General features: G+C 46.6%; 1 protein-coding gene across 6 annotated transcripts in view; it reads right to left on the bottom strand.

Annotated features, from left to right (window-relative positions):
* Positions 1–303: 303 nt before the first annotated feature.
* The window catches only part of UBE2U (ubiquitin conjugating enzyme E2 U), a 90,127-nt gene continuing 68,431 nt past the window's right edge, over positions 304–21,999 (bottom strand). For 3 of the 6 annotated variants that reach the window (XM_063939177.1, XM_063939180.1, XM_063939181.1), the window contains exons 8-11: positions 15,014–15,102; positions 12,840–12,909; positions 11,860–11,969; positions 5,686–6,055 (exon numbers count right to left, since the gene is read on the bottom strand). In XM_063939177.1, the coding sequence (XP_063795247.1) occupies positions 5,865–6,055; positions 11,860–11,969; positions 12,840–12,909; positions 15,014–15,102 (460 nt within the window). In that variant the 3' untranslated portion in view covers positions 5,686–5,864. Of the gene's footprint in view, positions 797–2,627; positions 3,743–5,685; positions 6,056–11,859; positions 11,970–12,839; positions 12,910–15,013; positions 15,103–21,999 lie in introns of those variants that run through there. The other 3 variants (XM_063939179.1, XM_063939178.1, XM_063939182.1) reach the window with 3 other exon arrangements.

Genomic DNA, 21,999 nt, shown 5'->3' on the forward strand with positions numbered 1-21,999 from the left:
TGGCGCTATATAATACCCTCAAATTGAAAGAACCTTACACAATGGAGTCTGATTATATTCTCATAGATGGTAAGGTTCATATGGTGCATTCAGATTTCTAAAATGCAAAAAAGAACACACAAAACAAAGTGCAACTCTGTTTTGACACCAACACACTTCAAATTGTATGGTCCCACTCACATAAGGCGGTTTTGATATTGCATGTAGATAATCAGAGATGCTGAGATAGCCGCTGTCACTCAATGGAACAAATCTCCTTAGTGGATGGCTTAAAAAGAAACAAGGCAATAGTGCACTAACGTCTTAAAAGACAAAGAGATTTAATAAGGAATGCACTCACAGACATAAGATAAAAACAACATGTAGAGGATCAGAGAGACTCTTGCACAGGAGAGCTGTTGCCGAGAATATTCACCGCAAAGTCCCAATGAGATGCCGTCTCCAGCCGCACACAGACCACAGCTCCCGTCCGTACGTCCTCGTCCTCACCAACTCCCTGCTTTAGCGCTTTCGGACATCGTCCTTCATCAGAAGCATGGGAGCTGATCTAGCAGGTTCTTCCTTAAATAGCTCCTTAACGAGCCGCATCTCGTACACCTGTATCCTCCGGACACGTCCGCCCGGAGATGACGTACCGGAAGTGACGTACCCGGAAATGAGTTTGCGGCCATATTCTCCCATATGCGTTCCACTATATCAGGAAGTGGAATATCTGGTGTTTATAATTCCGGTGGATCTCCAAATCATTGATGATCATGCATTCCATTATATAGTGTAGTAAATTCCACCATGTATTCTTCCATAAATAAGTCCATCAAAACATAAAATAAAGATAGAGATATGCAAATAATGACTAGCGGATTGATATAAAAAATAATATAATGTAAAAACAAAACTATAAGAACCATTTTAACTCAAAATCACTGTTTAAACCAAGGGGAACTAATGTTTTTAGCGTATATATCCACTTCATCTCCATTTTTGAAAGGATCGTTTCTATCTCCTTATTACGTGGTGAGCGGTTCGCAATTTGTAATCCCCCAAAAAGATTTAAAGTGGTTAGGGTTTGAAGAGTGTTTCTGTTTAAAATGTTTGGGGACTGTGTGTGTGTCCATCCCTTTTTTTACATTGTACGTGTGCTCATAAAGTCTGGTTTTCAAATTGCGGCCTGTCTTGCCAATATAAAGCAGACCGCAATCACACTCTAGCGCATATATCACATTCCTGGAATTACAGGTAATAAAATCCACGATTGGATAAGTAATACCATTAACTGTAAAGTCCTTCATCTTGCTTGGGCCAGTGGTACATTTGCACATGGCACACAGTCCACATCTGTAAAAACCCTTACTTCTAACACTGCTCCTTTTGATTGGTTCTATGGAGCTATGAACTAATCGATCTTTAAGTGATTTTGATCTCCTATAAATGAATCCACGTTTTGCCGGTAAAATACCCCCAAGAACCGGATCTTTCATTAGCACCTTCCAGTGTTTTTTTATTGTGGTTTCAATTTCTTTATGTTGGGAATTGAAATTCATTATAAATGACCATTTGGATTCATCGGTCCTAGTTTTCTTAACACTTTTTCCACAGATTAAATCCCCTCTACTTGTATCATTTACTTTCCCTTGTGCTTTGGTAAGTAGCTGTCTAGAATAGCCTTTTTCTAGGAATCTATCTGTAAGTTTCCTTGATTGTATAGAGCAGATATCGGGATCAGTACAATTCCTCTTAACCCTAAGAAACTGACTAAATGGTATTCCATCTAGCCAGTGTTCATGATGTTGGCTAGTACGTTCGATGAAACTATTTGAATCAGTTGGTTTACGGTATAGTTTCGTTTTTAATAAACTATCCTCTATGTATATACATAGATCGAGATAAGTGATCTCTTTATTGCTAACCAATGAAGATAACTTGATGTTAAAAGTGTTTCTTTCAAGGGAATCAAGAAAAATAGTCAAATCCTCTGGGCTATTTTCCCATACGAACAAAATATCGTCGATAAAGCGATGCCAGTGCACCAGGCCCGCCCCCAGCACACCTCCAGGCCATACAACAAGATCTTCCCAATAGGCCATGAAAAGGTTAGCATAACTGGGGGCGAACCTGGTGCCCATCGCCGTACTGACCCGTTGGAAGTAATAACTACCATTGAAAAGAAAGTAGTTGTTCCGAAGTATGAATTTTATACCATCTTTTATAAAATCCTTTAGATCATTTGTGTAATTGGATTTATCAAGGAAGTAAGTTACTGCTTCCAGGCCCTTATCTTCTTCTATGATCGTATATAGGGTCGATACATCCGCACTTACAAGTATATATGTACTGTTTGATCTGGATATAAAACAGTTTATTGTAATCCATTGATTTTATGGTGAATTAAAAATATGTGAATTTTTAATACCATTTTTTAAATAGTTTTGAGTGGTAGAGTATTGCAATTGTAATAGGCAAATTACCATATTGATAGAAGTCTGAGCACCCTCTGATTTTGTATGTTTTTTGTGCCCTAAACCTCGGCCCTGTATGAGTGTCCCCTTTGTCCCCCCCTGTTGTTGGGCCTGTAGAGAGCATCACAGTGACGGCTAAATAATGTAGAAAATATTATAATGACCTCCATATAATGCAGAGAATATTATATTGAGCACCATATAAACCAGAGAGCATCAGTGATCCCCATATAATACAGGGAACATCTCAGTGACCTCTAAATAATACAGTGACAGCCAGATAATACAGAAAGCATCACAATGATGGCCAGATAATACAGAGAGCATCACAATGATGGCCAGATAATACAGAGAGCATCGCAATGATGGCCAGATAATACAGACATCATCGCAATGATGGCCAGATAACACAGACATCATCGCAATGATGGCCAGATCATACAGAGAGCATTGCAATGATGGCCAGATAATACAGAGTGCATCGCAGTAGCAGCCAGATAATACAGACATCATCGCAATGATGGGCAGATAATACAGAGAGCATCACAATGATGGCCAGATAATACAGAGAGCATCGCAATGATGGGCAGATAATACAAAGAGCATTGCAATGATGGCCAGATAATACAGAGAGCATCGAAATGATGGCCAGATAATACAGAGAGCATCGAAACGATGGCCAGATAATACAGAGAGCAGCGCAATGATGGCCAGATAATACAGAGAGCATCGCAATGATGGCCAGATAATACAGAGAGCATCGAAATGATGGCCAGATAATACAAAGAGCATCGCAGTGACAGCCAGATAATACAGAGAGCATCGCAATGATGGCCAGATAATACAGAGAGCATCGAAATGATGGCCAGATAATACAAAGAGCATCGCAGTGACAGCCAGATAATACAGAGAGCATCGCAGTGAAAGCCAGATAATACAGAGAGCATCGCAGTGAAAGCCAGATAACACAGACATCATCGCATTGATGGCCAAATAACATGGAGAGCATTGTAGTGGCCACCATATAATGCATAGAGCATTGCCGTTACGACCATAAAAGACAAGAGCATCACAGTAACCATGATATAATATAGGGAGCACTTCTGTAATACCGTATACTTATAATTACATCCAGTATACAATATTATAGAGGTGCCGTGGTGCAGCTCTCAGGGACATATACTGAGAATTACATGCACTATACAGGAATATAGAAGTGTTGGCTGTGTTCTGTATAAGAGTAATTATTGCAGCTGGTCTGTGGGTTACAGCTCCCAGGTCTGTGCCTGCAAAAATAAAAGAACAACAATGTAATTTGAGCAAAAAGCTGCAGAGAGTAACCCTTTCTGTGACCGCTGCACAGGGATCACACAACCTCTACTCATACGGCTGAATTCAGTTAGTGCAAGTATATGCCGCAGTTACCGTACCGTTGGATTCACAGATATTTTCGTGCAATACACCATATACATAGAAACATACAGTACAATTTTACTGCAGATAAGAATTAAATGGACCATCCAGTCTGCAATTTAGGGTTAGTTTAGGGGTATGGGTTAGGGTTAGGGCCGACAATAGAAATCTTGAGGCCCGATATCTCTGGGGGTCCCCGCAACCCCCCTTCACCACCCCTTTTAAAGCAGAGGGTGGCTTTAAAAAAAATTAGTAGATATAGATAAAATGTACACATATATACACACATACATACCTCATACTTACCTACATTGTTTTTCTCCTCTCCGGGAGAAGCCCGGAGAGGAGACGCTGCAGGTGCCTTCGGGGAGCGGGGCCAGGCTGTGACATCACTAAGCCCCGCCCCCGCATCGGGAAATGACGCGATTTGCGGTCCGCGGGAAGGGGCGGGGCTAAAATGAAGCGATTAGCGTAATTTTAACCCCTTCTCCACCCGACGGACCCGCGAATGCGGGAGGTTATCTCTCCATCCTGCTCGCATCACTAGGGTGCGAGCAGGATGCGGGAGACCTGCCCACTCTTCCGGGGGTGCGGTGGGCTACAGAGAGTAGGTAAGTATGACATACCTATGTATAGTTTTATATATCTCTCATGGTCCATGGAGGTGGCACTCAAGACGACTTTAAATAATGACTCCGGAGATGCTGGGTACGCAACTGGAGTGATGATCGAGGGATCCCCACGAGGCCATGCCCCCTCTTTGTACAGACACTCCCCCTTTATGTGTGGCCACCCCCACTTTTCACGCGGGAGATCCAGAGTGTGCACTGGGTGTCATCACACCCAATGATTCTACTGTGGCCCCGGTTTTTTTTTTATCCCTTACCCTGGGGTCTCCCTCTGGAATGTTGGTTCCCTGTACGGGTGTCCCCTTTGCCCCCCCACCCCACTGTTGCCAGGCCTGGCTGTGGAAACAGCGCACAGTAAGCAATTCCATCTGGCGTCCAGAGCCGGCCCTAACCAATATGATGCCCTAGGCAAGATTTTGGCTGGTGCCCCCTAGCACCACCGATAGTTCCGCCTCTGACCCTGCACCCCTTTCCCAGCACCATCACCCCCCACCCATAGCAGTCCTTTTTTTTGCTTTCCTACCCCCTGTAATTTAAATAAGAACAGTGTGCACATTTGGCCTTACACATATGCCGCACATTATTAGTGCCCTTATACACATAATGACACACATAGTGCCCCTTACACATATGTTACACATTATTAATGCCCTTATACACATAATGACACATGTAGTTCCCAGCGTGAGTCAACTGGCAGCTCTGCTAACGACGGGTGCCTATTTTTTATGAAAGTGCATCTTATTTGCATTGCTATGTGGCTAGGATACACAAGCAGCTTCTGCTGATTAAAATGATATGTGGCATGCCTATATACTGTGTGAGACTGTGGCTGTATCTGCATATGAAATGCTACATACAGAATATAGGCATGCCGCATATCATTTTAATCAGCAGAAGCTGCTGATGCCCCTAGGCATACCAGATGCCCTAGGCAATTGCCTAGTTTGCCTATACCTAGGGCCGGCTCTGCTGGCGTCTACCACAAGCACCTGTGAGAGAAGTGGGCTATTGATGGATAGGTATCAATGATCCACATTGCATTCTACTTTATGTTCCATTCACTATCTGGAACGTAAATGAATCCGCCGCTGAATATAACAAATCTTCATAGAAGCACAGCAATCAGTGTAACTTACCTGCCCAGTACTTACCATAGAACTCAGGACTAATAAAACCTAGACTACTTTATACATTTGTTCACATTATTTTATTACATTTGTTATTTTACAAGATTAATTGGTGTTTGAGACATAATTATTATGTTACAGCGCGGCCAGTCCGCCATCCTATAGGACATGAATGATGCTACATCCGGTATTTACGTACTGAGCGAGCGGGTCCGTCTGGGCAATACAACGTCCGCTCAGTCTTCCAGTAGTTCAGCACTGAGGGTGTCAGCCCAGGACACCAAATTGTCCACTTCCTCCTCCTGCGGTTCTCCCCCGCATGTGGATCCCCGGTATGAAGTCACAGGCTCTGTGTGATAATACGACCCTTTCTCAGGATCCGGTTCTGTATGCGCTATATGGTCTGCGTATTCCAAACTGAAGCTCTCTGAATGGGGGAGATAGTTACATGTTACAGATCATTTACATAGTTATTCTAGGTCTAAGTACAAGCGATCCTTGGTTTCCCCACTTCCAATTTATCCCAATATAAGAAGAGTCTTCTACAATCAACAATCAGATTTTCCAGGAATACACAGACTAGAGAGTATTATTATTATTATTATTATTATTATCCTTTATTTATATGGCGCCACACATTTATATGACGCCCATTACACAGTACATAATCAAATGAGCAAACAAGAAAACAGCACTTACAGGTCAAGACAATATAGGACAGGTACGGAAAATTCGGGGTTAGGTGCCATGCCAACAAAGGGAGTATGGGGTATAAAATAGTGTAAGAGAAGGAAAGCACATAAGGGAAGAGGGCCCTGCTCTTGAGCGCTTACATTCTAAAGGGGAGGAGCTAACAGACCGGGGTGACACAGAAGGAGTAGACCGTGAGCATAGGGGGTAATTCAGACCTGATTGCTGCTGTGCGTTTTCGCACAGCGGGGATCAGATCTGAACTGTGCATGCGTATGCACCGCAATGCACCGGTGCTTCGTACAACAGCACCGGGCATCGGTGCCTAGCGACGGGATGGTGCGAAAAAAAACAATTGCACGGGCAATTGCAAGGTGATTGGCAGGAAGAGGCCGTTTGTGGATGGCAACTGACCGTTTTACAGGAGTGTCCTGATGTTTGTGCAGCTCTGCTACAAAAGCTATCGCACACCTGCACAGCACTTTTCCCCTCCCCCGTAGGCGCTGACTATCTGTTTGCAGGGCTTCAAAAAACGCACCCTGCCGATCAGGTCTGAATTACCCCCATTGACAAGAGGGTTAGGAGGAGAGTTGGCTGGGTTTGGTGGAGAAGTTGGTCTTGAGAGCCCGTTTGAAGTTTTGTAGAGGTGGAGAGTCTGATGGGGAGAGGTAGAGAATTCCAGAGGTAGGGAGCAGCACGTGCAAGATAAAAAATAAACAAACAAAAAAAAAAGACATAAAAAAATACTGCCTTTATTTTGGGCTAAAGGTCCCAAACACTATTTATCTAGATCAGTGGTTCTCAAACTAAGTGCTGTGACACCTGGGTAAACAACTAAAGCTCAATGTGGTTCTAGTTCATTTCTAATGGTTACTTACTTTTCTGGCTTCAGGTCACGATATATTATTCCAAGAGTATGTAGATGATCTAAAGCAATTGCCAGTTCTGCCAGGTTGTATTTCACATCTTGTTCAGTGAACGTTACCTCTTTGGATAAGCGATATTTGCTAAAGGTTGATTACATTGCTTTCAAATCGTCTTTTTATTACCTGCGGCTGCGTCTAACCACAGATGATAAATAGGCTGGAAACAATAAATCAAGACTATGGGGGTCATTCCGACCCGTTCGCACGCAGCGGTTCTTCGCTGCGGTGCGAACGGGTCGGAAATGCGCAAGTACGGCGGGCGCATTGCGCATGTGCCTCATTGCCTGGCGACGATCGTCACCGGGCAACGACGTCACCAGCGACAAATGTGATCGCAGCTGCGATCGCAAGAAGATGGACAGGCGGGAGGTGTTCCGGGGCAGATACTCACCGTTTCCAGACGTTTTCGGGGAGTGGTAAGAAGAACGCAGGCGTGTCCAGGCGAACGGAGGGTGGATGCCTGACGTCAGGACCGTGACCTTCATCGCTGGATCCGTCGCACTGGGTAAGTAGCTGAAACTTTTTTAGCATGGCAGGGCTGCACAAGCGTTGCTATGCTAAAATACACACCCCCTTAGGCGGCATCTAGTTGATCGCACGAGCAGCAAAAAGTTGCTACGTGCGATCAACTCGGAATGACCCCCTATGTGCTTGATTCATGCTTTTAAGTAAAGCAAAAAAGCACACAAATGGGCAAAACCATGCTGCACTGTAGGTAGGGCAGATGTAACATGTGCAGAGAGTTAGATTTGGATGGGTTATATTGTTTCTGTGCAGGGTAAATACTGGCTGCTGTTGCATGTAGCCCACAAATGTTAGACAACTTTATGTTTACACTGCAATTTAGATTTGAGTTTGAACACACCCCACCCAAATCTAACTCTCTGCACATGTTACATATGCCCCACCTGCAGCATGGATTTGCTCATTAGTGTGCTGTTTTGATTTGCGAACAACTCTGAATAACCCCCATAATGCGGACGATGGACAGTTGGATACAATCTACCATGCACACCCATATGCATTTAGCGCAATATGCAGAGCTGTAGGTGCTGTGTACGTATAAGTGATACGTCACTTCTAGCTAATTCATCTCACGCTCTACTGAGAAAGTACTCGTCATATATAGAGGGCTTTTATTTCTTTGAACTCATGAATGGAATTACGTGAGCAATGAAGTGGTCAATGGGGGCTGTGTATGGGTGGGGGGAGGGTATTTAGAATAAAATAGCGTGCCTGCATGTCTCATCAGTTAATAGATTTGCTGGCACTTGTTGTACTACAAGCACCAGCATAGCCATACACTTTAAGTTGGCCATGCTGGAATCAGTAGTGCAGCAGGTAAAGATGCTTATATCATTTTTATTTTATTTTATTACCCCACACACAAAGCAGCAAGGGTGTGGGAAGACCTTAGCCCAGTGGTGGGGAACCTTCGGCCTTCCAGCTGTTGTTGAACTACACATCCCAGCATGCCCTGCAACAGTTTTAGCATGGTGAAATAGCAAAACTGTAGCAAGGCATGCTGGTATGTGTAGTTCAACAACAGCTGGAGGGCCAAAGGTTCCCCACCCCCAGTGGCAAACGCAAGATTTCTAGTGGGGGGTTTCCAAATGCAATCCACAATACCCCACTCTGTGGAACATTGGAGCAAGTGAGGGAGTCTGGGGGAGCAGTAGAAGAACCTAGTAACAACCCTGGACATTAATGTAAACATTGGTCATTTAATGGACTGGATACTGTATGGAATACAGTATTAATATTTAACTCTATAGATGGTCTACACTACAGTATAGGCTTTATCAAACATTTCAATAATATAAACAAGTGGTCAGGAAAAGGTTAAACTACCATAATAAATAAATAAATACACAAACATACTGTAATAAAGACAGTACTGCACTTTCTAAGCACACATTCTCCCACCTCATGGTAAGGCTCCTGTCTATTCTTCCTGGTAGCTACTCTCTTGTCCACTGCACTGATTGAGGACTCAGATCCACACACACAGCAAACTTGTTAAAAGAAGCAGCTCTAGTAATCGTATTATATACCATTACTATTGTTGCCATAATTTAAACCACTTGCCAAGAGGAGGGGGGTTTCCAGGCAACCAGAAACCCCCCTGTGTTTGCCTATGACCCCTGCCCTAGCCCAGGCAGAGCAAAGGAACCAGATGAGATTAGTGAGTAACGTAACGCCACCTCTGAGGCAGCGCTAACATCCAGACCATTGTATAAAACAAAACTGTGAATATTTACAGGTATGATCTATCCCCAGCCACCTAGCTCAATTTAATATCACATAGTTTACACCAGAGCATAATGAAACATCTCACCACCCATAAAGGATTCGCCCTTCATCTTGGCCAAAAATTGTTTCCTCCACAATAAAAGTCATCAATACGCAGATAACTATCCACGGCTGCCTAAACACAGGTGTACGGTGTGAAAGCAGCTGTGTGTCATCACACCAGCACGTTCAGCAATTCATTTGTGTGTGTATACAGGAAGCTGACAAAAAGACATTGGCCCTCATTCCGAGTTGATCGCTAGCTGCCGTTGTTCACTGCGTAGGGATCATGTAAAAAAAACTGCGCATGCCTATGCACTGCAATGCGCACGAGCGGCGTACAGGTACAAAGAGCATCGTGGATATGCACAGGTTCTAGCGACGCTTTAAGTCGCATTGGCGAACGCAGGGAGATTGACAGGAAGTGGGAGTTTCTGGGTGGCAACTGACCGTTTTCTGGGAGTGTTTGGAAAAACACAGGCGTGGCCGGGCGTTTGCTGGGTGGGTATCTGACATCATTACCGTGTCATTCGTCGCAGCAATCATCGCACAGGATAAGTAACTACAGGTCTAGTCTTGTTCTGCACAAAATGTGTTTGCTGCCGCTCGGCTGCACAGGCGTTCGCACTCCTGCAAAGCGAAAATACACTCCCCCGTGGGCGGTGACTATGCGTTTGCACGGCTGCTAAAAGTAGCTAGCGAGCGATCAACTCTGAATGAGGGCCATTATTCCACCTAGCTAGCACATACAAGTAACAACCCCGCCCTCTACTGTTCGTTTAGAAGAATTACATGCACATTTAAAAAATGATTTAACCGTATTATAAACTACAAAAGTAAACTAACGTAACATAAGGTACAAAACAAATCACAGGCCCAGGGGGTGAGAGAGAAATCCGGGCACTGCCTTGGGAAATTCAGAACTGTCGGCGGATTTTCAGTATACAAAATGAAAGATTGCACTTAATTGATTTAGATTGGCAGCACATTATTTTGCTATTGCACCAATTTTCAAAGTACAATATGGATTTTTTTTAACGTTAAAACCTTGGTCATTTGGGGTCTTTGTACTAAGCCTTAGAGAGAGATAAAGTGGAGAGATAAAGTACCAGCCAACCAGCTTCTGTCATTTTTCAAACACGGCCTGTAACATGGCATTACGGAGCTGATTGGTTGGTACTTTTTCTCCATCCACTTTATCACTCTCCGTGCAGATGACTAGCAATGCTGTATATTACATATAACCCTGTGGGCGTATTTATTAGTCAATTCTACCCTTACACAGGGCCGGATCTAGGGGGGGCAAAGGGGGCGACCGCCCCCCCCCCCCCCTAACACAGTCATAGCCACGCCCACTTTTGAGCAGAAGAGAGCTCTCCTGGGAGAGCCTGAGGCAGAACGATGTGCTGCAGCTTATACCACAGCAGCACAGAGGAGCCAGGAGAGCAAGGGTTACAGAGCATTTGCCTCTCACTTGCAGGTGTGTGGGTACTAGGGCTAATAAATACAATTACCCCATAGCACAGTCACATGTACATAGAACAATCACAAAGCTCTATCTCAGTCTCACTCAAAAAGTTCAGTCAGAATTGAGAGAGGAGGAGTTAGGATTGCAGATGGGAGGAGTTGGGACTGTAGAGGGAGGAGTCAATATTAAACAGTAAACCGCCCCCCCTAAAGAAAAGTCTAGATCCGTCCCTGCCCTTACAATATGCAAAACCTGCTGTTTCTTCATGTCTACGGGCAGAATTAAGTGCTCCTGGAATGTACTAATATACTGTAGAAAGAATTATATATTGGTGATTTATCTTGCTTTCTGACCGCCAGTTCCCACAGCAGCTGTCCCTGTAGTTTTATATGGGGATGGTATTTAATAAGCTCCACAAAGCAAGCTTTATGCATCTTCCCTTTGTGAATTTTGCCTGCGTCATTGTCAGATGGCTATAGCAAATTGACAGCAATTCAGCAGACCTGCTCGAGAGGGATCTTGTGATCCCTCTCTGATGGGCTGCAGGAGGTCCCACATAGCACATGTGCTTCTGGAAAGTCGCACAGGCGCAGTAGCAGCGAGGGGGTCTGTTGGGGAAAGTAAAGTTATTGCTAATGTGATCACTTTACGTCTTCCTGATCACTGGAACTGGGTTTTATCGGACCCTGTTTCCTGGACATAGTTATTAATACACTAATGTGAATAAAGAATCATTGTAGGCTGTGAAAAGGATTCTAAATATTGGGGGATTGGCTGCATTTTCTAATAACCATGCCCCTGTGACCCCCTAGCACAGGAGTAACCTGTTGGTATTATGGAGGCAGTGTGAGTTACCTGACAGTCTGCAGAGCACACAGCTACCAGCATCATCCTTTCTCTCCACATGTTTCGTAGGGATTGTTCTTGTATTGTTCCCAACGAGGCCATAGAAAACGATGTTGCGTCTATGAATACAAGACAAGAATCTCAGTATTTGTCAGGAATCCTATAAAGAAGCTGCTTACATGTATTGTTTGCTGCATCCATGCTCCATCCAACACCTTGATCAATACAGCAACATTGTTTTGGATAGGGATCATCGATTCCCTATGGAAATGTTCACACAGCATTCACACTGAACACTGTAATCGACTTAATGCAAGAAAACACAGAAGCCAGCGGTTGCCGTCTGTCGCAGTATTCCTAACGCGGTATGTGTGCTTGGTCATCGGGATCAATAATCCCTATTTAAATTTTCAATTAATCTGTAAAGCAGCTCAGACTGGACAGGCTAAGAGCACATAAAAAAACTTTCAAAGGGCAGATGTATTAAGCCTGGAGAAGGCATAAGGAAGTGATAAACCAGTGATAAGTGCAAGGTGATAACACTCCGGCCAATCAGCTCATAACTTTCAATTTACATATTGGAGCTGATTGGCTGGTGCATTATCACCTTGCACTTATCACCACTTTATCACTTCTTTCTGCCTTCTCCAGGCTTAAGGCCAGTACTCACATCTCTCCCGCCGCTCAGCACAGCGCGATGTGTGCTGAGCGTGCGGGGGGAGACGGGGGGGCGCTCATTTCACCCAGCGGGTGAAATGAGTGACCCGCTAGGTTGGCCTGCACGGCAGGCCAATCTAGCACCAGCGATAGCGATGCGCGGGGCTGCGCATCGCTATCGCTGTAGGGGGTACAGACGGAGCGATCAGTCTTAAAATCTAAGCAATCTAGTCAGATTGCTTAGATTTTAAGCAGCGATCGCTCCGTGTGTACCCCCCTTTAATATATCTGCCCCAACGTACAGTATGCAGGAAGGTGTTATTGGTACTCACAGGCGGTTACCATTCCTTATCTCGTCATCTTCCCTGTATAATGCTCTTGGTTCCGGTTCTTTCAATCCTGCTATAGAAAGGAAAGATTTTCTACACAACCTATAAAAAATCTGTGCATTGAAAAATAATAAGAAAACATATATATATATATATATATATATAACTTTAGAATGACATGATTTTGGTTATATTGTGCATTGTGTTACTGAGGTTCCTATTTGGTATACTGGCAGTTTATCGCAGCGCAGCGATCGGGTCAGAACTGTGCATGCGCATGATTGACAGGCAGGGGCAATCGCTGGGCGGGGGGGGCGGACCGTGCGGGGGGCGGGCCGCAGCGGCTGCGTGACGTCATACGCAGACGCTGTGGGCCAGGAAGCGATGAGTAGCTCCCGGCCAGCACGCTAAAGCTGCGCTGGCCGGGAGCTACTCCTAAAGTGCAAAAGCATCGCCGCTGTGCGATGCCTTTGCACTTCTGCGGGGGGGGGGCGCACTGACATGCGGGGCGGGATAGCCCTGTGCTGGGCGTCCCCCCGCATGTCTATTGTCACGATCGTAGCCCTGCCAAGCAAGGCTACGATCAACTCGCAATGACCCCCATTGTTATTTATGGAGTTTTATTAAAATGTTCTAAATAGCAGAAAATAACAGAAATAAAGATTAAACATTGATATAATTTGATTTACAATAGTTATAAAAACAAACAAACGGTTTAAAACAGAGAGCATTTATTTCAACTGCCGGATCCCAACCAGATCCCGGTGGTTGGGATCCCGGCAGTCAAATTACCGATGTCGGAATCGCGACAGGGTCACCTTCCCGGCGCCGGTAAACCCGACCGTCTGGATTCCGAACAAGCGATGACTGGGAACCTGCAGAGGTAAACCACAGGGGGGGGGGTTAGGTTTAGGCTGCGGGGGGAGATTTAGGGTTAGGCAGTGGAGAGGGGGGGTTAGGGTTAGGCACCCCAGCCGGAGAGTTAGGGTTAGGATGCAGGGGGTAGGGGAGGTTAGGTTTAGGCTGCAAGCGGGGGGGGGGGGGGTTAGGTTCAGGTGCCACCGAGGAGGTTAGAGTTAGGTTGCAGGGAGGGGGAGGTTAGGTTTAGGCTGCGGGAAGGGAGGTTAAGGTTGCGGGATCATTTGGCGAAGGTAAGTATACGTACCTTCCCCTGTCGACAATACAACCATCGGGATGCCGCGGTCGGGATTCTGACCGCCGACATCTCGAATGCCGGCATTCTCCACCCAATGCGTTTTTGCCTGTGGTCTGTTATCGCCATCCTGATACAGCTGCAGTAACTGAACAGGCGAGAGGATGAAGGTGTTATGTCACAATTTTCTGATATTATTTTTTATGGATGTAGATGTTATGACCTGGGGGCACAGAATGTGACTGTACATTATGGGAGACTATTTACTGCGATATTTTGTGGATAAGAGTGCCATGTCCAATTCTTAAGCCAGTAATAGTTTATCTTTAAATATCTCTGTTTCTTCTAAACGTAACGTAACACTTTCATCCACTCGCCTCTACAATTCTTAGGTAGCTTTTCCCCATGAAAGGACTTTGCTGCATTGGGCAAAGTGAGAATAAGCCCAGTCCTAGCAATAGCCTTTCACCCTTCCATAAACATACCCCTAAATCTCTTCACAGATACCTACAGCTTCTAAAAATAAATTCAAAAAATACTGAAGAGGAGTCACATTATTACAATCCTATATAATAAAAGGCTAACGTTGCTCCTCACATCTATGGGGGGAATTCAAGTGTTTCTGGGTGTCAACTGACCGTTTTCAGGGAGTGAGTGGAAAAACGCAGGCGTGCCAGATAAAAACGCCGGCGTGGCTGGTGAAACGTAGGCGTGGCTGGCCGAACGCAGGGTGTGTTCGTGACGTCAAAACATGAACTGAATAGTCTGAAGTGATCGCAAGCTAGGAGTAGGTCTGGAGATACTCTGAAGCTGCACAGAATTATTTTGTAGCCGCTCTGCGATCCTTTCGTTCGCACTGCTGCTAAGCTTAAATACACTCCCAGAGGGCGGCGGCATAGCGTTTGCACGGCTGCTAAAAGCAGCTAGCGAGCGAACAACTCAGAATGACCCCATAAGTGCGTCATGGCCACTGTTATTCTATGCTGCGGTTACAACTTCTCATGTGATATGTCAGTTATCTTACGCTTAGCTCTGAGATCTTGTGTAGATTTTGATGTAGCAATTTCACTCCAGTTTCTGTGATAATCTTCAAAGGAGACGGGCTTTATCCTCCTGCGAAAACAAGCGGCCATGTGTCACCAGCAGAAGGATCACGTTATCTCCCTTTTGAGATACTGTGGCCCAGATTTATCGAGCCTTGGAGAGTGATAAATTGCACGGTGATAAAGTGCCAACCAATCAGTCCATTTTTCAAACGCAGCCTGTAACACATACTTACCTACTTTCTGGCAGCTCTCTCCGGGAGAGAGCTGCCAGGACGGCTCAATGGAGGGGCTGGGCTGGAAAATGATGAGAGGAGGGGGCGTGGAGGAGGCAGAACGGGGCATGGCGGAGGAGGGGCAGAGGCGGAACGAGGGCGGGGTTACAGAGTTGCACCGCTAAACCACGCCCCCGCTCTGTAATGCCGCTATAACCGGCATTTTACAGCAGGGGGCGTGACTATGATGACGCGATTCAACAAGAATCGCGTCATCTACTGTCCGGACCGCCCACTTTACTCTCAAAGTGGGCGGCCGGGCAGGGGGTAACTTAAAAACCGGGAGACTTGTCTGCTCTTCCGTGGGGCCGGGAGGGTCACCCGATTTTTGGGAGTCTCCCGGCCATTCCGGGAGAGTAGGCAAGTATGCTGTAACATGATAGGTAGGAGCTGATTGGTTGGTACTTTACCACTGTGCAATGTATCACTCTCCAAGGCTTGATACGTCTGGGCCTGTATGTGCTGAATATATAGAACACGGTTTCCTCTACATATAGTAGATCTGCAGCCTACACAGTGGAGGCACTTTGTGTCGCGTTTCCAGGATTACAGGTTGACGGTCCCCGGACCGGGCTGTCTCCTTCCATAGGGAGAGGTCAGGGGAGATCTTGGGAGTGGGGAGAATGAGCTCTGATGGCAGAATCACTGCTCCAAATCACAATGTACATTATATACATAGGACAGATATCACAATGTCAGCTTATTAGCACATAACAGGTCATCTAAGAAAACCGCAGCTCTGCTCAGAGACAATTGTGTTGCAAGACGCCGCGCATCTGCTTTAGCGCAAATCTACTGATCCCTTTGGAAAGCACGTAAACCTGCGCGCCAAGATGTCTGCAAAATATTACGTATAATGGGGGTAATTCAGACCTGATCACAGCAGCAAATTTGATAGCAGTTGGACAAAACCATGTGCACTGCAGGGTGGGGCAGATGTAACATGTGCAGAGAGAGTTAGATTTTGGTGGGTTATATTGTTTCTGTGCAGGGTAAATACTGGCTGCTTTATTTTTACACTGCAATTTAGATTTCAGTTTGAACACACCCCACCCAAATCTAACTCTCTCTGCACATGTTACATCTGCCACACCTGCAGTGCACATGGTTTTGCCCAACTGCTAACAAATTTGCTGCTGCGATCAACTCAGAATTACCCCCTATTATGGGTGGATTGAGGAGCTCTTTATTGAAGGTGTGCACCACATGTACCAATAAGGCTCTCAGGGACGAGATGTTACATTAAGATTGAGCAGGTGGAGCGGGATTATGGTGCTGTACAAGGATTGGGAATGGTGATGAGTGGCCTGCATCTATACTTTCGGGATATAGTTTGCCCTTAAAGATGCCCCTCGTATGAGATACAGCTGTCATATATTTAAAATACATAAAATAAAGAACAATACATTGAAATATGTAAGAGCCTCTATGGCAGAATTACTACCACAATTATTTTGATTTCTCCATCTGTGCTCAAGCAGAGATATAAAAAAAAAAAAACCTGGACTGTACTTGAGGACCCGTACTCTCATGATTCATTTAAAGAATAAAAGGGGCCAGAACAATAAAAAATAATAAAATAAAATAAACAGATTAAAATAATTATGACATGAAGCATTTACTCAATACACTCAGGGGGCAATTCAGTTGGCTATGATGTGCCGTGCCGGAATGGCACCTCGCACTCACCAACCCATAGAGGTGAGCAGGAAAACTTGGCATGCTCAACATGCCATAACGGAAAAATATGTGCATTCTGGGATGTTCGGCGCCACATGGGCCCTAATTGAATTGGCCCCTGAGAGCCTCACCAGCTCGGTTCATCATCCCGATAAAAGAGGTTATTTACGAAGCACAAAAAGACCCTTTTTTAACCTGCTAGATACCTTGAGTTTTTTCACATGCTCCCCCGTTAGTAATGTGCCTGGTTGGCCCTGCAGGATAGGTGCGCCCAGGGAGAAACAGCTGCTTGTACGGGCAGTAGGGAGGTGTTGGGTGGATTGAAGACATTCCTAGTGGAGAATATAGTCGTTGCTGTTGTATGGCTTGTTTTGTGGAGGCGCGCGGAAATGACGTTATAGTCTGGGGTGTGAGAGGTTACTGAAATGTGATAAATGGGCGTACGGGCGTTTCAATTACGCAAAAGGACTTCAGTTGTGCAATAGCTCAGAGTTGGCAGAGATCAGGTCTTGGCTCACTCCGAGCAATGTACTAAAACAGCCACATATACGGTCCCCATATCCACATACACACATGGATGTTTCACGTAAGCCAATTATGAATCTAAACTGAGCATTATATTAGGAGAATGAGGGGCAGATGTACTAAGCTTTGAAAAGTGAAGAGTGATAAAGTACCGTCCAATCAGCTACTAACCGCCATGTCACAGGCTGTGTTTCAAAACTGCCAGTTAGGAGCTGATTGGCTGGTACATTGGGGGTAATTCAGAGCTGATCGCTAGGCAGCGATTTTTGCACTGCTGCGATCAGATAGTCGCCGCCTACAGGGGAGTGTATTTTAGCTGTGCAAGTGTGCAATCGCATGTGTAGCAGAGCTGTACAAACAGATTTTGTGCAGTCTCTGCGCAGCCCAGGACTTACTCAGCCGCTGCGATCACTTCAGGCTGTTCAGGACCGGAACTGACATCAGACACCCTCCCTGCAAACGTGTGGGCACGCCTGCGTTTTTCCAGACACTCCCTGAAAACGGTCAGTTGTCACCCACAAACGCCTTCTTCCCATACTTGCCTACTCTCCCGGAATGGCCGGGAGGCTCCCGAAAATCGGGTTACCCTCCTGGCCCCCCGGAAGAGCAGGCAAGTTTCCCGATTCGTGGGGACCCCCCTGCCCGTCCGCCCACTTAGTGTGTAAAGTGGGCGGTCCGGGCAGTTGATGGCGCGATTCTTGCTGAATCGCGTCATCATAGCCACGCCCCCTGCAGTGTAATGCCGGTGATCGCGGCATTACAGAGCGGGGGCGTGGCTTAATAGAGGCATCGTCATGACCCGCCCTTGCTCCGCACCCGCTCCGGCCCGCCTCCGGCCCACCCCCTCCACGACGTCACAGCCTCCCCTGCCCGCCCTCTGAGCTGACCTGGCTGCTCTCTCCCGCAGAGAGCAGCCAAAATGTAGGTAAGTCTGCTTCTTCCTGTCAATCTCCTTGCGATCGCCCGTGCGAATGGATCCTTCGCACAAACCCGTCGCTGACCGGCGATCAGCTTTGCAGCCATCTGTCGCGCCTGCGCATTGCGGTTCATACACATGTGCAGTTTGCCTCTGATCACCCGCTAGCCGCGATCAGGTCTGAATTCCCCCCCTTATCACTCTCCACTTTATCACTGTTTAAGCCTTAGTACATCAATCTGGCCCTAAGGGAAAAAAATAAGAATTTACTTACCGATAATTCTATTTCTCGTAGTCCGTAGTGGATGCTGGGAACTCCGTAAGGAACATGGGGAATAGCGGCTCCGCAGGAGACTGGGCACATCTAAAGAAAGCTTTAGGATCACCTGGTGTGCACTGGCTCCTCCCCCCATGACCCTCCTCCAAGCCTCAGTTAGGATACTGTGCCCGGACGAGCGTACACAATAAGGAAGGATTTTGAATCCCGGGTAAGACTCATACCAGCCACACCAATCACACTGTACAACTTGTGATCTGAACCCAGTTAACAGCATGATAATAGAGGAGCCTCTAGAAAAGATGGCTCACTACAACAATAACCCGAATTTTTTTGGTAACAATAATTATGTACCAGTATTGCAGACAATCCGCACTTGGGATGGGCGCCCAGCATCCACTACGGACTACGAGAAATAGAATTATCGGTAAGTAAATTCTTATTTTCTCTGACGTCCTAGTGGATGCTGGGAACTCCGTAAGGACCATGGGGATTATACCAAAGCTCCCAAACGGGCGGGAGAGTGCGGATGACTCTGCAGCACCGAATGAGAGAACTCCAGGTCCTCCTCAGCCAGGGTATCAAATTTGTAGAATTTTACAAACGTATTTGCTCCTGACCAAGTAACTGCTCGGCAAAGTTGTAAAGCCGAGACCCCTCGGGCAGCTGCCCAAGATGATCCCACCTTCCTTGTGGAGTGGGCATTTACAGATTTTTGGCTGTGGCAGGCCTGCCACAGAATGTGCAAGCTGAATTGTACTACAACTCCAACGAGCAATCGTCTGCTTAGAAGCAGGAGCACCCAGCTTGTTGGGTGCATACAGGATAAACAGCGAGTCAGATTTTCTGACTCCAGCCGTCCTGGAAACATATATTTTCAGGGCCCTGACCACGTCAAGCAACTTGGAATCCTCCAAGTCCTTAGTAGCCGCAGGTACCACAATAGGTTGGTTCATGTGAAATGCAGAAACCACCTTAGGTAGAAATTGAGGACAAGTCCTCAATTCTGCCCTGTCAGAATGAAATATTAAGTAAGGGCTTTTATATGATAAAGCCGCCAATTCTGACACACGCCTGGCTGAAGCCAGGGCTAACTCGTCACTTCCATGTGAGATATTTTAAGTCCACAGTGGTGAGTGGTTCAAACCAATGTGACTTTAGGAAACTCAACACAACATTGAGATCCCAAGGTGCCACTGGAGGCACAAAAGGAGGCTGTATATGCAGTACCCCTTTTACAAATGTCTGAACTTCAGGCACTGAAGCCAGTTCTTTTTGGAAGAAAATCGACAGGGCCGAAATTTGAACCTTAATGGACCCCAATTTCTGGCCCATAGACAGTCCTGTTTGCAGGAAATGGAGGAAACGACCCAGTTGAAATTCCTCTGTAGGGGCCTTCTTGGCCTCACCCCACGCAACAAATTTTCGCCAAATGCGGTGATAATGTTTTGCGGTTACGTCCTTCCTGGCCTTGACCAGGGTAGGGATGACTTCATCCGGAATGCCTTTTTTCCTTCAGGATCCGGCGTTCAACCGCCATGCCGTCCAACGCAGCCGCGGTAAGTCTTGGAACAGACAAGGCCCCTGCTGGAGCAGGTCCTTTCTTAGAGATAGAGGCCACGGTTCGTCCGTGAGCATCTCTTGAAGTTCCAGATACCAAGTCCTTCTTGGCCAATCCGGAACCACGAGTATAGTTCTTACTCCTCTCCTTCTTATTATTCTCAGTACTTTTGGTATGAGAGGCAGAGGAGGGAACACATACACTGACTGGTACACCCACGGCGTTACCAGAGCGTCCACCGCTATTGCCTGAGGGTCCCTTGACCTGGCGCAATATCTGTCTAGTTTTTTGTTTAGACGGGACGCCATTATGTCCACCTTTGGTTTTTCCCAACGGTTTACAATCAGGTGGAAGACTTCTGAGTGAAGTCTCCACTCTCCCGGGTGAAGGTCGTGTCTGCTGAGGAAGTCTGCTTCCCAGTTGTCCACTCCCGGAATGAACCCTGCTGACAGTGCTATCACATGATTTTCCGCCCAGCGAAAATCCTTGCAGCCTCTGCCATTGCCCTCCTGCTTCTCGTGCCGCCCTGTCTGTTTTCGTGGGCGACTGACGTGATGTTGTCCGATTGGATCAATACCGCCTGACCCTGAAGCAGGGGTTTCGCTTGACTTAGGGCATTGTAAATGGCCCTTAGTTCCAGAATGTTTATATGAAGAGATGTCTCCAGGCTTGACCATAAGCCCTGGAAATTCCTTCCCTGTGTGACTGCTCCCCAGCCTCGCAGGCTGGCATCCATGGCCACCAGGACCCAGTCCCGAATGCCGAATCTGCGGCCCTCTAGAAGATGAGCACTCTGCAACCACCACAGGAGGGATACCCTTGTCCCTGGTGACAGGGTTATCCGCTGAAGCATCTGAAGATGCGACCCGGACCATTTGTCCAGTAGGTTCCACTGTGCGTGGAATCTGCCGAATGGGATTGCTTCGTAGGAAGCCACCATTTCTCTATCGTCCTAGTGGATGCTGGGGTTCCTGAAAGGACCATGGGGAATAGCGGCTCCGCAGGAGACAGGGCACAAAAAGTAAAGCTTTGGGATCAGGTGGTGTGCACTGGCTCCTCCCCCTATGACCCTCCTCCAAGCCTCAGTTAGATTTTTGTGCCCGGCCGAGAAGGGTGCAATCTAGGTGGCTCTCCTAAAGAGCTGCTTAGAAAAGTTTAGCTTAGGTTTTTTATTTTACAGTGAGTCCTGCTGGCAACAGGATCACTGCAACGAGGGACTTAGGGAGAAGAAGTGAACTCACCTGCGTGCAGGATGGATTGGCTTCTTGGCTACTGGACATTAGCTCCAGAGGGACGATCACAGGTACAGCCTGGATGGTCACCGGAGCCTCGCCGCCGGCCCCCTTGCAGATGCTGAAACGAGAAGAGGTCCAGAATCGGCGGCAGAAGACTCCTCAGTCTTCTAAAGGTAGCGCACAGCACTGCAGCTGTGCGCCATTTTCCTCTCAGCACACTTCACACGGCAGTCACTGAGGGTGCAGGGCGCTGGGAGGGGGGCGCCCTGGGAGGCAAATGAAAACCTAATTTGGCTAAAAATACCTCACATATAGCCTCCGGGGGCTATATGGAGATATTTAACCCCTGCCAGAATCCGTTAAGAGCGGGAGACGAGGCCGCCGAAAAAGGGGCGGGGCCTATCTCCTCAGCACACAGCGCCATTTTCCCTCACAGAAAGGCTGGAGGGAAGGCTCCCAGGCTCTCCCCTGCACTGCACTACAGAAACAGGGTTAAAA

Source organism: Pseudophryne corroboree, chromosome 9, assembly GCF_028390025.1.
Source record: "Pseudophryne corroboree isolate aPseCor3 chromosome 9, aPseCor3.hap2, whole genome shotgun sequence".
NCBI lineage: Eukaryota > Metazoa > Chordata > Amphibia > Anura > Myobatrachidae > Pseudophryne > Pseudophryne corroboree.